This window comes from Neopsephotus bourkii, unplaced genomic scaffold (assembly GCF_033783945.1).
Source record: "Neopsephotus bourkii isolate Nb327-2 ecotype Australia unplaced genomic scaffold, CSIRO-AGI_Nbou_v1 NB_1423, whole genome shotgun sequence".
NCBI lineage: Eukaryota > Metazoa > Chordata > Aves > Psittaciformes > Psittacidae > Neopsephotus > Neopsephotus bourkii.
Window position 1 is genome coordinate 4,883,570 of NW_026901900.1, and position 16,941 is coordinate 4,900,510.

Genomic DNA, 16,941 nt, shown 5'->3' on the forward strand with positions numbered 1-16,941 from the left:
GGCAGGGACACCTTCCACTAGAGCAGGTTGCTCCAAGCTCCATCCAACCTGGCCCTGAACATGGCCAGGGATAGGGCAGCCACAGGTTCTCTGGGCACCCTGTGCCAGTGCCTCAGCACCCTCACAGGGATGAATTTATTCCAAATATACAATCTAAATCTACCATCTTTCACTTTCTAGCCTCTCTCCAGATTTCTTGCAGCCCCTTTAGGCACTGGAGCTGCTCTAAGTTCTCCACATAAGGAGTCTTCTCTTCTTCAGGCTGAACCAGCCCAGCTCTCTCAGCCTGGCTCCAGAGCAGAGCTGCTGCAGATATTGCAGCATCTCCATAGCCTCCTCTGGACTCAATCCAACAGCTCCACATCCTTATGTTAGTGGCCCTGGAGCTGGATGCCTGTAGGAGGAGGCTTGGTGGAGACTGTTGCTGCTTACAGCTACCAAATAGGAAAATGTACACAAGACACAATCTGACTTACATGACAGATGGGTGAGTGGCAAGCAGCACAAGTGACAACACGGAGAAATTTTAGATACCAAGAAGAGGATTTGTAGTGTAAGGGTAATCAGGCACTGAAATAAAGGCCTTCAGAGTCTCTGGAATCTGTATCCATGGAGGTATGGTCCTGAGCAGGCTCTAGTAACTGCTCTTGGTCTGGACAGAAGGTTGGACTAGATGACTTCTAGAGGTCCATCCCAGCTTGATGTTATTTTGTGTTTAACTCCTCAAGTTTTAAAAATGGAGCTTCAATAAGCTGATGCTTACTGTAAGCAACACTTTTTTCAAGACACCATTCAAACTTGCAAGCTCTTTCTTTGCATTTCAAATATAGAAGTAACAGAAGTCAGGCAAAGATGGCATCAGTTTTATTTCTAACACTTGCAGATGGTAAAATACCCCAGAGCTGTCTGCATTTCTGTGTTGCAAGTTATGATCTGTCTCTTATCTGTCAGAAGAAGGACTTGAAATGATTCAGGCATGTTTTCCAGGTAGTCCTGTGTGGTGGGTCTGCTCGAATCCCAAAGCTACAGCAGCTGATCAAAGACATTTTTCCAACTGTGGAATTACTGAATTCAATTCCTCCAGATGAAGTTATTCCCATTGGTGCAGCCATAGAGGCAGGAATCCTGCTAGGGAAAGAGAATCCTTTGTTAGAAGAAGAAGCACTTATTGAGTGTTCTGCCAGAGATATTCTTCTTAAGGTAAGGCTAAAATGATTTATCATAGAAAGCTTTACTGCTCCATTGAATATAGAGCGCTACTTATGCATGACTGATGTTAGAAGAACAGTATTGTTTTGTTATTAATAATTCTACAGATTTGCTGTAGATCAGCAGTGAGTCATAACTTCTGTTTATTGACCAAAAATTGACAGGAAAAGCTGCCTGATTTTAAGGGGAGATAGATTTGAGTCTTTGCTGTGTTGTAATAGCTGGGCTCTTACATTTAGCTATGTCTGCTGCATTTCTTTATGTCAATTTTCTTTACTTGCTGTGATGATAAATGTGGCAGAGAGAAGGAACCTGGCATTTCTTCTCTCATGGAGCACCGTTGTAACACCTCCCGCTCAGTCAAGTACTTAGACAAATGCATGAATTATTTTTGTTTCCTTTTTAAAGGGAGTGGATGAGTCAGGGGCTGACAAATTCACAGTGCTGTTTCCGTCAGGGACACCACTACCAGCCCGAAGGCAGCACACCCTGCATGCTCCTGGAAACAGTTCCTCCGTGTGCCTTGAACTGTACGAGTCACTGGGGAAAAGCCCCCTAAGTGAAGAAGGTAAATTTGCACAGGTGAGTATATGCACGTTCACGTGCAACTTTAGTATCAACCACTTTGAAATCAAGTAGATCTGAAAAGAACCTGAACCTTACCACATCCCTACCGAAGCTTCTGGTTACAAAATTAGAATGAGACATGTCTCATTGGAAATGGTCTTTAAACATTCTTATGTAAAGGTGTTATGAAATATTGAAGTTCTTTCCAACAACATTGAAGCTTCCCTTTTGCATTTCTGAATGTCTAACTGTGTTTGGTATTTAGCACCACTCTAATGAGCTCACCTGGGGTGACAGATTGTAACCAGTCATTCCAGTAGCACACTAGAAATTCAGTAGCATTCTAGAAATACAGCTGCTGGAGGTGATGATTTAGCGGGTGTCTGTACTGCTAGTCACATCTTCATCTTTCCAAGCCAGTCTTGATCCTTCCAGTCTTCCTAGATTGGACAAGATCTTGGTATTGAAGATCACGTTTGATTTTTTTCACAGTGGTAAGATGATTAAATCCTCCCCCAGTATAAGGATAATTACTCATGAGACAACCCGCTGGGAGAATATGGTTTGTCTGAAATGGTGACAGTGGGATCACCTTGGCTTCAGGACCCTTAAAGTACTGAGGAGGGTGCAGAAGGGGCTGAAATGGATGGAATACTTGAGAAAATTGTTATTCCACCTCAGTCCTGGCCAAAGATCTTCAAGGGGGTAGGGAAAGGATGTTCCCTAATAACTACAGAATTGATCCTAAGTAAAGATCATGCTCAGCTTGTGATGTAGTCTGTGGGAGTTGCACGTTGTATTTCCAGTTGTATTCCTGTTACCCTGGTGATATATCCTGAAACAAATCCACTGAAACAGTAGTGGAAGTAGCTAAAAATAGAGATTTGCACTACAGATGAACACAGTCCAGCAGGACATGCTTTGATGTTGAATTACTTGTATGAGCTGCTAAATAGAAGTTGATTACCTTGGCTATTGTGTGATTTCCATTAAATTGCTGTGCAAGGATTGAGTTAAAGTCTGATGAAGTTCTTTTCTGGTTTGTTTTTAAATAGATTGTACTCCAGGATTTGGATAAAAAGGAGGATGGCCTACATGATATACTGACTGTCCTCACTATGAAAAGGTACCCCAAACATTTGTTGCTCTGCTGCTTAACTTGCTGTTTCACACTTGTGACAAGCAGTCTTTTCTCCTGTTACAGAGTGCTTAATTTTGTGTTGAGATTTCAGGATCTCATTGCTTACAGTGTCCTGTGTCTTAGCAGGGGTAAATTTTGCATGTACCTTCTGCACATTCATTGGTGGATTCTGAAGAAATAAAACTTAATGCAATTTTAAGGCAGATCTTAGCAGCTTTTGAGGTGTGGATCAGTTTAACCGTGCTTGAGAGCAGTCATGATTTCAAATTCCCTGTGGAAGTGGGACAGGTAGTACTGAATGACCACACGCTGAGATAAAACTGAAGTAGAATCTGCGTTAGTTGTTAATGGATCCACAAAGGACCTCTCATGCAGCACTCGTGTGATGAGAACCTGTGGCTCTGTCCTTTCATGGGCAGGGTTGTTAAGCATGAGAAACAATGCTACAGGAAATCGGGCATCATAAATCTTACTTTTTACAGAATTAGCTGTATATTACAGGGAAAATACAAAGTATTTCATGGCAGGGTGGGGAATGGGGATAACATTAAAGTTCAGAAAAGTTTCTTCAGGCCATAAAGGGAATGCTTCTACTCATTTGGAATAGCATAAATAGTTTATAAGGATAGCAGAAAGTGGAATTTGGAGTACTTAGAGCATGTTTCCCTTCTGAGGACTGCCCTGAAGTTCATATTGCTTTTCTAAATCACATGAAAGTTGTCTGGATGTTGCTGAAAAACTAAATCCATACTTTCTATTTGAGTGCATAACACTTAATTGAGTTCATAACACTTAACTGATGGACTTCACCTAAAGTACCTTGCTAGTCATGCAGAGATTTGCACTTAGCGTTGGTAAGAACATCTTACGGATTGTATGTGCAACTGTGTAGTGCAGGAAACCTGCATTATTTTAAATGGGGGGGGGTGTTAGTATTTGTTGGTACTTAGTTTTTTAGTAGTATTTAGTGTTTAATAATGAGGTTTTAGTAATATTTAAATGAAAAAGATAGGAAAAGTTCACTAGAACACATCTATTTCTATCTAAGTATGATGTGTGATGTCTAGATGAAGTAGGGTTCAGTGTTGTCTCTAGTTATTGGATTTTTGAAAACGAATGTTTTCCCTGTGAAGTTGATCCTTGGTATGTAAAGACTACTTCTGCATTTTAAAAGTCAAGTTCTGATGCTTTGTGAAGATGTGCTTACGTGTTAGTTGTTGCTACAGTCCTCAAGATTAGTATTTTGAATGATAATATTGCATATTCTATTTACAAACCTGTGCTAAATAAACTTAGTTACAATATTTAAGCGTGTTTCCAGGTCTGTCTTCTGTGCCGATGTTGGAACGTGCTCTAATGGAGGGCAAGTACTGCACATCTAAGTACTCAATAAACTCAATTCAATTTATTGAAGCATGTTCTTCACTGGATATTCTGAAAAATAATTGTTCTTCCTTTTGCCTGTATGGAAACTGTTGTTTATCCTCTCTGGAGCACGCAGTAACATACTATGTGTTGTGTTGGGGTAGACCTAAACATACCTTTTTCTTTTATCTAGGGATGGCTCCTTACATGTTACCTGCACGGATCAAGATACTGGAAAGTGTGAAATCATCACTGTTGAAGTGGCATCATAGTCTTTTTGGGGAAAGAAGTTGATTTTTGTCTTTTGTTGGCTGTTCTGCCAAAGCACTGACCCCGAGATGTCATTCATGGATCTTACAGGACTGTAATAAACTGTCATAGTAATTTGCCACAGTGTCTGTTTGGAGTGGAAATTGTGGTGCAAACCATTAACCAAGACATGCAGACAGCACCCGGTTTCAAAAAGGCAGAGGGCAAATCCTTGTGCTTCTTACTAAACCACAGGCAAGTTACACAGTCTAAAGATTTTTTTTTATTGGACTAATTGGGTCATGTACCCATTGAACCAGAATATCTGTGACTTTAACAGCACAGCATTGAACTGCTGAGAGCTGGGCTGGTGAGAATCCACTCTAGCTGTACCAAATGCTACTGAGATCCTGTGTGGTCTTGATGCTGGCCTCTTGAGCGGGATGTGGGGTTTTTGTTTTGTTTGTATTTCTGGAGTTACTGTAAGATGCTTTCGTGGTGTGACATGGACAATGTGTGTAAGGGTTATATGTGCTTATTTATGTTATTAATAAAATACATTTTCTTATGCAGCTCCTGGCATCCTCCATCTGTATGGTGCTGTTCTAATCCATATGTTGCATATATTGGTTTGGATGTAAGTTGGCAGGTTTTTTTTTAATTTTAGGTAGGAGGGTAATAAGGAGATGGAGCAGGCAAGTGAAGTTATGGGAATCGAGGGTCTCAGCCTAATGTGCAGTTAATGGGAAATAGCTCAGCCCTGAAAGCGGGATATTAGAAAGGCAGAGGTCTGCACAAGAGAGTCCACAGGAAGCCATAAAGATGCTGCAAGGGCTGAAGAAGCTCTGCTCTGGAGCCAGGCTGAGAGAGCTGGGCTGGTTCAGCCTGGAGAAGAGAAGGCTCCTTAAGGGAAGACCTTAGAGCACCTCCACTATCTAAAGTGGATATATCTAAAGCTCCACAATCTCCTGTAGGGAGATTGGATATTAGGAAGAAATGCTTCCCTGTGAGGGTGCTGAGGCGCTGGCACAGGGTGCCCAGAGCTGTGACTGCCCCATCCCTGGCAGTGTTCAAATCCAGGTTGGACACAGGGGCTTGGAGCAACCTGCTCTAGTGGAAGGTGTCCCTGCCCATGGCAGGGGGTTGGTGCTTTAGGATCTCTTCCAACCCAACCCAGTCCATGATTCTATGTTATGTTGTATAAAACTCAAGAGACATAACAGAGCAAAGGATGCCTGCCTGGAGCTGAAGAGACCAGTGTTCAATTACCTGTTTCTCGACAGCCTTCCTAAACTGTCGTATATTTGCAGAACGTGTATTTCAATATTCTTCAACAGATGCTGCATAGGATAGATCTGATCTTACTGCAGATGCCTATATTGCATGTCTTACTAGCCTGGGCATGGCGATGGAACTTGTGAGGCTTCCCAAAGCACAGAAGTGCTGGGAAGGTCCTCTCTCCTTTACCCTACGGCCTTTGATGCCTGCCAAGTAAGTGAGCATCTCACCCCTTCCTGTGTGAAAACAAGGGGCTCCTATAAACCCATCGGAGCCGCTCCCGCCCTTCCCCGCCCGCGAGCCCTGAGACACCGTTGCCGCCAACGGCTTCTGCGTGCCCGGGGGGGCGGAGCCGCGCAGGCGCACAGACGCGCTCTGCCCTCTTCCGGAGCGGAGCGGGGCGGGGCGGCGGGGGAGTCCTTCCCTCCCCCACCCCAGGATGGAGGGCTGGTGCGGAGGTGAGGGAGCAGCGGTGTACGCGGTGGGCGCCCCGGCCCGACTCCCTCCAGCTTTCCTTCCCTCGGTGCCGGGCGGGGAGGTCTCTCCTTCTCTGTCGGTTGGTGGGGGCCTGCTGCAGGTTCCCCTCCCCTTTCACCCAGCTCGCGACCATTGCCGCTTCCCTCCCTTTCCCCGTCCCGCTCTTAGCCACCCGGCCGCGCCTTCGGGGGGCTCTACCCTGAGGGAAGGCGGGGGGCGCCTGAGGTAAATATGGAGGGCGGGAGGACGGGAGAGGCGTTAGGGCCGCGGGAGAGACGTTAGGGCCGCGCGAGAGGCGCCCGGCGCCCCGTGCACCCGGAGGTGAGCGGCGGGGGAGGCGGGGCGCTGAGGCGGGCAAGCCCCGGGGTGGAAGTCACGGCGGCGCTGCCGCACCGCAACTCCCGGGTCCCGTTCCGCTCTTCCCTCCCCCTTCCCTCCATTCCCTCCCAGCGCTGTTCTCCGGGCTCTGGTCAGGAGCTGGCACGGTCGCCGTCGCGTCCCTTTAAACCCGCCGAGCTGACCAAGCAGCCGGATCCTTCTGGAAGAGCGCTGTGGATCCCTTCTTTTCCTCGTCCGGTCACCATGGTTGCATCGCAAGTGCTTGATTCCACTTCAGTAACTGCAGATATTTGTCGGGTTTACTGAAGAATGTGGCCGTAGTTCAGTTACGGGGTACTGTAATGGCAGGGAAATGACTTGGTTTCTTAGTGCAGCTTTCACCCATGGAAGTTTGTGCCCTCCAGAATGTTTGTTGTTCTTTGTAAGTACTGAACAGAATGAAGGTGCAGGGAGGGAGCCGCTGACATGTTTTTCTTCACCCGTTAGAGAAGGGTTGAGTTTGACGCTGGAGTTGTACAAGAGATACGCGCTATCGCCAGTGACAATGTGGGGGCTCTGGGGTAAGGTGTAATGATTTCGATTCAGCCGAGACATTAAATAGGATTCTCTACCAATTTTCTTATTGTAGCTTGGTATGTGCCATGTCTAGCTTCACTTGAGACCCTCCAAGAATTTTGTAGGAAGGAAAATCTCACATGTAAATCCATTGGAATCACCAACAGGAGTCTAAAGACTTATGAGGTGGAATATTTGTGTGACTACAAGGTAGAAGAGGTAAGAGAAACACAGACTGATTTGATTACTCTTTCAGCTGGAATTCAGAAGCAAGCCGAAGGTAGCTTTGCTCTTAACATAAAGCTGCAGGCTTGTGAGGGCAAGGCTTTTGCTGACGTTGAATGAAGTATCTATAAAACTTTGAACTGTAAGCAGAAAGTGGTACAACTGCTGCTTTGGGCATGTTGAGGGAAAGGACTTTTGTGTTTTCTGAACCTAGAGAGATGTTAAAGAGTATGAAATGCTTCACCTTTGCATATCTAGAAGTTAAGCAAGATGCTGATGGCTTTAGGTTGTGGCTTGGTATGTGTCACGATGCTTCTTTATTTGCAGGTAACAGTCTATATTCCTCCCTTGCCTGTTGTAGTGTGTTTGATGAGGAGTTAGGGCCATGTGCTGCAACTGGATTCCTATGGCTTCATTGTGCCACTGAAATTCAGTCTCAGGATTTGGCCTTGTAACAGTTACTTAGCCTGTTTTAAAACAAGTATTAAATGTATTATATACACAATATTACGTGTTTTGAACGGAATACTCTTTTGGGAGGACAGTTAATATGGCAAGGAGTAATTTTAGAGATTTTTTTTCTCAGTTTAGAATTATTTCTGTGTATGATACCACTGTGTTCTACTTGTGCATACAAGTTACCCAACTAAGTTGGCATAACTTAACTGCCTTAACAAATGAGGTATGCTGTTTGCAGTCAGAGTTCATCTCAGCTGTTTATTTCTTTGCCCTTAGAGATGATATGTAAAGTGTCCAAACTTGTGCTGTATGTTAATGTGCAAACAGAAAAGTTGATTTTCTTTTCTTTTTCTCCCCAAATCTAATTGCTATGGGGAATCAAGGCCTTCTGCACTGCATGCCGCTGCTTAACTCCAGAGGTCTTGTGTTTGTGTACTCTGTGATGCTGGATTGCAGCAAAATGAAACGTGGTTAAACGTGTATCTGTTTTTATATTTCAAGGGCACAGAATACTATCTTGTGAAATGGAAAGGATGGCCAGAATCTTCAAATACATGGGAACCTCAGAAAAATCTGAAATGCCCATTGCTTTTACAGAACTTTCTTAGTGACAAGAATGAATACTTGTCTCGGGTGAGAGAAGGCAAAGCACTGAAAGTGAGAAACCACGTTAAAGCTTTGAATCCTGCAGTTGCAGATTACATTGTAAAGAAGGCTAGGCAAAGAATAGCACTTGAGAGATGGAAAGAAGAACTCAACAGGAAAAAGAATCATAAAGCAATGATCCTGGTAGAAAACACTGTGGATCTCGAAGGCCCTCCTTTAGACTTCTACTACATTAATGAGTATAAACCTGCTCCGGGAATAAATGTGATAAATGGAATAACAACTGGCTGTGAATGCACTGACTGCCCCGCTGAGAAGTGCTGTCCAAAGGAGGCTGGATTTATTTTGGCTTACAATAAACGAAAGAAGTTGAAAATCCAGCCTGGCTTGCCCATCTATGAATGCAATTCCTTTTGTAGGTGTGGGCCTGACTGCCCTAATAGGATAGTACAGAAAGGTACACCCTATTCTCTTTGCATCTTCAGAACTAACAATGGCCGTGGCTGGGGAGTAAAAACCCTCCAGAAAATTAAAACCAACAGTTTTGTGATGGAGTATGTTGGAGAGGTATGTATTTATCTCATCTAGATGAGTTATTTACAGTAAAGGGAATGTTGGGAGAAAATCTTGATGAGCTTTCTTTCAGTTTTAACACTTCTTGACTTCTACTATATGATAGGTAAGTCTACTTTTAAGTAGAGAAATAGAGTTAAGTAGGCATTCAAGATGACTGTCCAGAGTGTTCCTCCATTCCAGAGCAGCTGTAAAAGGTTCAGTGTAAAGAGAGTACTTACCCCATATATGACTACAGAATTATTTTAGGCACATATTCTAATAGTATTTCTAAAAACAAGTCCTTTTCTTTCACAGTAGTCATAGTCTTTATCCTTCCCTGATCATCCTTATTACTGTAGTTTTTGCTGTCCTCAGGCACCATCATTGCCATACTCCCCACCCAGTGTGTCAGTCCCTTCCTGTTTTGTCTGAACTTTTAAGGTAGTATATCCAAACATACTGATTGCTTTTGATGAGCAACAAGAATAAGACTTGTAGTGTGGACGTTACTTGTTTACTCAATCTCCTCCTAGTTCAAACAGAACTGTAATGTTATAAAAGACTGATCTCAGGTTACTCTTGAGATTCTGTACTGCCTTATGTTTATCTGGTCCAACCTCTGCTCAGCTTCAGGGCTCCTTGCAGCCTCTCTGATCCAGTCTTGTGGGGTTTCTGCCACAGATTTGCCTCACTACCAGGTTGACTTGGGAATTCATTCTGTCCCTTCATGGTCTTAAACTGGCCTTCCTCCTCCCCCAGATCTCACTTCTCATGTTCATACCTTGCAGACATGCAAGAGGTCAGAGTATCTCTGAGGGCTTAGTGCAGAAAGTTGATGGTGTCATTTTGTTGCCTAAAGGAAAGTGTGTATTTACACTTTCACCTAAATTTACTTACTCCCTACTTCTAAATTCTCAAATCTGATCTGTCAGAAAGATTTTTGGGAGGGATTTTTGTCCAATTCCACCACATTTTGTATGTGTCTTGCTGCCAAATTGCAGTTTCTTTGCTGAACAGCAGTGCATGTCGCTTCATGACACAATGAACGTAACAGGTTGTAGATGAAGTTTTTTAAGTTGTTGCTTCTCTCAGGATGACTGTAGTTCTCTGGGGATTTTGTGGATTTCCACCTTGTGCTAGTCTGATAGCATAGCTTCAGCTTTGTGTGTCAGAATTGTCATGAACAGGATCTTTCATTGCAGCCAAAAATAGCAGAAAGAGATGCTTCTAGGGAGGGAAGAGATGAAAACTGGGCTGTAAATGTGACTGGGTTAAAGACTGATACGTGTTGGTCTTTGTTCAAAGGGAGAAAGTTAAAGCTTTATTTTACATGAAGCAAACAAGGCTTTCTGGGTCTAATGGCAGAATTATACTTACAGAAACTTCAAGCAAAGAAAAAATAGATTACATCTGTCATCATCAAAACTCTGAATAGAAGGTGCTGATATCTTTTTCTCCCTAGACAAGGTAGTGCTCTCTATCAGCTGGAGATAAATCACATCCAGAGGAGCCTCAGTCACGGATTAGTTTAGCTGCATGTGTGTATTCTTCATAGAATAGTTTGGGGTGGAAGGGATCAACCCCCCTGCAATGAGGGGTATCCTCACTGAGATCAGGTTGGAGATCGAATACTGTTTCAGCATCAAAAAGTGACTGTGGGATTCTTTTACCAAGTAAAACTTTCCTAACTTGACTGTGACACTTGTTTTAATTTAGTAATATGATACAGGTTTTGGTTTTTCTCTTTTTTTCTTTTTAAGGTGATTACAAGTGAGGAAGCGGAGAGACGAGGCCAGCTGTATGACAACCAGGGAAATACATACTTGTTTGATTTGGACTATGACTCGGACGAATTTACAGTAGATGCAGCTCGCTATGGAAATGTGTCCCACTTTGTGAATCACAGTGTAAGACCTTGTTTTGTATATTAAGAATCTGGCAAATTACCCTAATTGTGCCAGAAATATCTTCTCCTGCTGTAAGCATGTTCTTACCATAGGCAGGGTGTTTCTGAAGTAGTTTGTTTTGTACCAGAACAGTCTGGTCAGGTAGGTGACATGATAAGTAAAAAGGAATATTTAGCCTTAGGGGGCAGTAAGACTACCTGCAAAAGTCTGGGAATGAGATGCTGCCTGGAGAGGGCACCTGGTAGGACAGGGGTTGTCACTGAAGACAACCAAAATGTGGTTGGTCTGTCTGTGTTTTCTTCCAAGTAACTAAAAGAACTTAATAAAAGTACTTAGTAGAGGAATCGAAGATGCTAGGAATTGATGCATTATTCTGTAGCAGGGAGGAGAAAGGGGTTATGCTGAATTCATCCTTCACACATTGGTAGAGGAGAAAAAAGAAAATTCATATGCTTTCATAATCAGGCATTAGAACAGGCTTCACAGGGAAGGGGTGGAATAACCGTCCCTGGAAGTGTTCAGAAACCCATGTAGGTGAGGCCCTTATTAACATGGTTTAGTGGTGTACTTAGCAGTGTGGAGGTAATGGTTGGACTTGATGATCTTAAAGGTCCTTTCCAACTTAGTGATTCTATGATTCATTGATATGTCTCCTCTGTAGGTACCTTTTTTCCACCTAAATCTAAACTTCCCAGAGAACTCTAAAGTAAATTTTAAACAGGGCATTTGTGTAGTGTTTTATTTTGTGTTTAACTGAAGCACCTAAAGGAAGAAGGCTCAGCTGCATTTGTAAAGATGCCTGAACTAAAAAATGTATTATTTCTCACCACTGTAATGTTTGTGAGCTATGCAGTCAGTGTTCTACAAATACAGTAAATTCACATCTTCATAACTGTGAACTAACGGTATTTGTATTTCATGCAGGGAATTGCCAGGGAGAAGGGTGAAGAAGAGTTTTAGGTACAAACAGTTGCTTTTGAGTTTTGGAAATGGGAGTGGTATGTTCTCGGTCTAATTGTAAAATGTCATACTTCTGATTCCTTAATGTGAGATATATTTTACTGTTAAGGAAGCATGCAGGGTTTAACAAACTGTCTCAGTGACTACTGATTTCTGACACTTACTCCAGAGAAAATGATGAAGTGGTTTCTAGTTCCTGCTTAGTGTCCTTTATCCTCCTCCTGAAGCAATGTTTAAAGCTAAATACAGATAGGGAGTGTGTGGTGCTTGAAACAAGAGGTTTTTTTCTTTTCTGCCAACTTTAATCCTTTTTATGGGTTTTGTAGGTAAATACTGATCTCTAAATGGAGCTTTAATTTTTATCAAATTTTTTTTTTAGTTTTTGTCATCTTTTGAAGGTATCTTCATTTGGGTTTTTTTTTAGCAAGCTGTTGCATGTAGTCTACATGCTGTGTAAGGGCCTTCTTGAAAGGATTTGCCTCTCAGCTGTGAGTGTTCTCCTTAAATGCTATTTCAATAATGTGATTTGTTGATTTCAGAACATAACTTACTTCAGACTTCGTTGCTGAGAGCAGAACAAGTCCTTACTTTCCCGTGACCATGGTTTACTCAAGCACTTGATTGAAACCCAGTCTGTGTTTTTCCTAACAGAAACCACATTAATTTTTGCCTTACAGTGTGACCCAAACCTTCAGGTCTTCAACGTGTTCATTGATAACCTCGACTTGCGTCTCCCTCGAATAGCACTGTTTTCTACACGAACTATCAAGGCTGGAGAAGAGTTAACGTTTGACTACCAGATGAAAGGTCTGCAGGCTTTAATGCTGTTCTTGCAGGAGGTTTGGGGCAGTGGTGGCCTTTGTTGCAGCTTGACTGATGATAGTATTTTAGTGCATCTCCCTAAGATTGTAGAGCAGCCATCATATGTCATTGTATGCAGATTGTCTGCATACAGTCTGACATGCAGACAAAATTGTACCCAGGAGCTTTAGCTTTTGGCTCCTTCAGCACTGCTAGCTCACAGCAAGGGGCTGTGGTCAGGATGTCTGCCAAGGCAAATTATAGGAAGGCTCAAAGCAATGGTTAGGCTACCATTAAAAAAACCTTTCCTTTATTTACATTGATATTTCACTTAAACTATTAAGTAATCTGCTAGTTACAGAGACAGTAGGAACAGCTGAGTTGTCTAAGGCACCATGGGTTTCTCTCTGGATTCTGGTGTCTGTAGGCCTGGGCTGGGGATGTAGGTCCTATGACGCAGTTCAGGCTGGAAGAAGTACAATCCAAAGCTGACTTCAGTCTGTCTTTCAGAACTTCCTGACTTGTGTTTATCTGTTTTGCAGGTTCAATAGATCTGACTTCAGACTCTGCTGATGGTCTTAGCCCATCCAAAAAGAGGATCAGAACTGTGTGTAAATGTGGAGCTGTGTGTTGTAGAGGATATCTCAACTGAGTTCGGGTATCCAAAGTCACAAATACTTTGTTCTTTTTACAATGTGTTCTAAGAAGACTCTTCTTTCACACATATATTCAAGTATTCTTACATCCAGTGTAAATAAGTCCAGTGAATGAAAGGCATTATGTTTGTAATTGAAATGGCATTGGCCAAAAAGAGATGCAGTGTTTCAGGCAAATAGAAAACTGATAATGGGGATTAAAAATTGTCTTTTCTAGCACTGTTCTTTAGGAAGCAGGAACATGTGTGCTGAGAAACCTCTTGAAAATACACCTTGATTGGAATACTGGAGTGTGAGCTCACAGCTGTAGGCTGATGGGGAGCTGATGTCAGCAGAAGGAAGTGACGTTACTGTGAGAAATCTGGAGACATTTGACTTGAATCCTAACTCATAGCTGACATTTGTTTTGCTGCTTTTGTTGTATAAGGAAAAGCTTCATGAGATCAGCAATAACATTTATGGTACTGAGATGGAGGATTAAGGGCAGCAGCCATCAGGCTGTGTCTAAGTGAAGCTTCACAGGAGCACAAACTGTAAAGTGCCATTGAACTCAGTGCAAGTCAGGCGGTTGGTCTGAGCAGATTCCAGATGTAAGATGAAGGTCTTGAATGTTTAGGTGACATTCTGTTATTTAGTATTTTTACATGTAGGCGTTTCTTCAAGTGCTACATTCTGATGTTTAGGTAGGATGCTGTAGGAGCTCTGCAGCTCTACAGGGAGTTTGTGAGCACTGGACTATGGGTAGTAACACAAGCTGGCTGTTAGCAGTCCTTGTTAAATTGCTGGCTACAGTTTGGCAATAAATAACACAATAGGGAGAGAAGCCCATTGTCTGACAAAGCTGATGTGCTCAGTTATCCCTTAGGTGCACAAATACCCTGGGAGTTGATTTGTATCCACAACTGGTTTTGATTAAATTTTTACATACTGTGACTTTTTTTTATCTAGTGACAGACTTCTAAGATACTAGGCCTGTATTTTCTTGTTGCAAAAATGTTAACTTCAGTGAAGTTAGACTAGGGGTGAGTTTACCCATTTGCTGTAGACATTTGTAAGATATTCTTGAATGTAAAGGCTGAGAAATGTACTGTTCTTCAGCTATGAGTTGTATGGGTTTTTTTCCTGATCATCTTAAAGTTGTCTTGATCAATTCATAATGTATGCAAAGTTTTGCTTGGCTTCGTGAACACAAAGAGCAGTTGAGGTAAGTTATGAGGGGAGTTAAAGCCAGGGATGATCTAAGTGCTTTATTCTCATGGATTAAAAGCTTGTCAGACTTGCACATTGCTTACAAATCATGTTGATAGGGTAAGGGAGAATAACGTTGCTCCATCAATGGATGCTATGTATCATAGGTCAGCTCATCACCTTTATAAGGTGCATGGCTGTTGGCTCAGGTGAATGAAGTCTAGTACCCAGCATAGAACTGTTTACTTCATTTGTTAGAAAATGCCTTAAATGTCACGTTAGTTACTAGCACTCCAAAACAAAAAGTATGTTGGTTGTTCACTAAGAAGCACAATTGATCCAGCTCTCTGGCAGACAGTGGAATTTTATACATTACTGGCTAAAATCAGCTTTGATTGGGGTGAAGAGCGTGGGCCACTGAAGTGCTGTATCAGCACTGTCTCATAAAGAGATGCGTGTTGAAATATAAACTTTATCTGTTTAATGACTAGGAGAAATTTGGCTTAGAAATGAGAAGGATTTGAGGGTACCAGGCTCACCTGTATCCACGCACCTGGATCAGTGCTGAACACAGTCAGTTTTTATCATGCCACATCCCTAACCATTTCATTTAATATATATATATATATATATATAAAGTTTAAGTGAAATGTGGAGCTTTAATATCAGCAAACTCGAGATGATCTTACATCATTTGGAGTTGTTACTGTTTTCTCTTGCATGTAGCCCAGTGGAGCGACGCATTCCACATGGATGGAATCTGCAGTCTCCAGCTCCTTAATCCACTGCTGTCTGCAGCCTTCCCTGTTGGAACAGGATGGAGATGAACTTCGTAGTAGTTGTACATGAGTTCAGTGGCTGCCTTGTCCAAGGAAAGTGTGTTACCATCAGCGCTGGATTATTGCTGCTGTTCCCTGAGGTTCTCTGTTACCTCTTGTGTGATAAATAAAGGCTCCTTAACTTATATCCAGGAGGTAACAGCAGTTTGTATTTATTTGGAGTAAGACCACATATCCAGTTTCCAGCTTAGAGCCTTGAACAGTATTTTTTACTCAGATGTTCCCAGAGCATTCAGATTGTGACCAGTGAATGAGCTTAACAGGACACTGTGTCACTTTTAAAACTCCTCCTACTGTTGTTAGGAGCTTTGGGGGGAAAAATTGCCAAATTTGAAAAAAAGCAAAAGCTGTTTTCAGTTTTTTAAGGAGCTTAAACCAGCTGAGCTTGTCCTTGTTCTGCTTTGTGGTCTGCAAGCATCAGCACGGCTGCCAGCTCAGGTGTGTAGATGTACCTCTTGGAGGCTGGTCACCTGTGAGCTCACCTCTTACTGCTCTTCCGTTGGCTTTCATTTTAATTTTGGGTGGGGTTTTGGTAGCAAATCTAAAGCTGCCAGATCACCATAAGAAACGCTCTTGTCTATTTAATCTCAAAAGTTAAGTCAATCTTTTGGTTCTTTCTAATGTATGGTTTAGGACTCTGTGCATTAGAATATGCAGTTTGTAAGCTCAGGAACATTTTCTTTTCAGGATGTGTAATCTCTAGTATTGCTATCTTCCTCTAGGTTTTGATAAAATAAATTAAATTTAGTTTTTCTCTTGTTGTTGTCATTCTTAACCACAAAAAAAAAATCTAAACCTGCCGCAATGAGCTAGAGCACCAGGATTTAAGACTACAACCTCTTCATTCCTGTACCCAAGTCATCTAGCACTGTAAGGACTGTACAAGAGCAATGGTGAGGAAGTGATGTGTTTCCTATTCAGTTTATTGCACGTAAGAACTGGTATAAATTTACACAATTGGCTTGTTATTCTACATTTAAGCACACTGTAAATGCAGCCCTGAACTTCCATACAGAGAGAAGCCAATGGAAGAAGTTCTGCTCTGTAGAACTCTATTCCTGGAGGTTATTACAACAGCAGGTTCACTCGCTTAACCTTGATAATAAAAACAATTGATAGGCTGTTTGGAAGTGAATGTTAACAAACCCCAGGATGGAGTGGTTGAGGGGCCAGTGGAGAAGCACATGGACTGAAATGTCCTCAAGACAATATAGACATGATAGCAATTTTTCTTGGGTTGCTTTTCCTCATATCAGAACACTGCTGGTGAGATGGGAGAAAGACTGAAGACAGGGAAGAGCTGTTATACTAAAAGTCTGCTTAATTCTTTGGGACTTAAGACCACATGGATGGGAAACCTCATGGCTTTAATTTAGATGACTTGCTGTTTTGGCACTTGTTGGCCCTGCAGTTCAAAACAAACCTGAATGACATTTCCATTTCAGACGCTAAGAATTCCATCCGAGTTAGTTACAATGGCACTCGTGCATGGAGAGAGCTGATTGTCTTGATTTAAAAACCAAACCTGAACATGTCTTAATTCAGTGAAGTCAGCAGAATGTTGT

The 16,941-nt window shown here is 42.3% G+C and overlaps 2 protein-coding genes and 1 long non-coding RNA gene across 6 annotated transcripts in view; 2 read left to right on the forward strand and 1 right to left on the reverse strand.

Moving 5' to 3' along the window:
* HSPA14 (heat shock protein family A (Hsp70) member 14) overlaps positions 1–4,675 on the forward strand; it is a 156,254-nt gene extending 151,579 nt beyond the window's left edge. For 2 of the 3 annotated variants that reach the window (XM_061368154.1, XM_061368155.1), the window contains 4 exons: positions 988–1,200; positions 1,618–1,791; positions 2,832–2,902; positions 4,476–4,675. In XM_061368154.1, coding sequence (XP_061224138.1) covers positions 988–1,200; positions 1,618–1,791; positions 2,832–2,902; positions 4,476–4,554 — 537 coding nt within the window. In that variant the 3' untranslated portion in view covers positions 4,555–4,675. The remainder of the gene's footprint in view (positions 1–987; positions 1,201–1,617; positions 1,792–2,831; positions 2,903–4,475) is intronic. The other variant, XM_061368156.1, reaches the window with a different exon arrangement.
* Positions 843–2,824, reverse strand: LOC133220223 (uncharacterized). The gene is made up of 2 exons (XR_009727667.1): positions 2,062–2,824; positions 843–1,125 (listed from the first exon to the last, which is right to left on the reverse strand). It is a non-coding gene; the product is annotated as an uncharacterized LOC133220223 (long non-coding RNA).
* Positions 4,676–6,197: 1,522 nt separating the features above from the next.
* On the forward strand, positions 6,198–16,129 carry SUV39H2 (SUV39H2 histone lysine methyltransferase). Of its 2 annotated transcripts, XM_061368165.1 has the most exons (7): positions 6,198–6,267; positions 7,254–7,399; positions 8,366–9,037; positions 10,786–10,932; positions 12,570–12,699; positions 13,236–13,351; positions 15,264–16,129. In XM_061368165.1, exons 1-6 carry the CDS (start codon positions 6,249–6,251, stop codon positions 13,343–13,345), a joined length of 1,224 nt encoding a protein of 407 aa, XP_061224149.1. In that variant the 5' UTR covers positions 6,198–6,248; the 3' UTR covers positions 13,346–13,351; positions 15,264–16,129. The 2 variants fall into 2 exon arrangements, with proteins under 2 accessions (XP_061224149.1, XP_061224148.1); XM_061368164.1 differs by having other exon boundaries at positions 13,236–16,129.
* Positions 16,130–16,941: the final 812 nt, after the last annotated feature.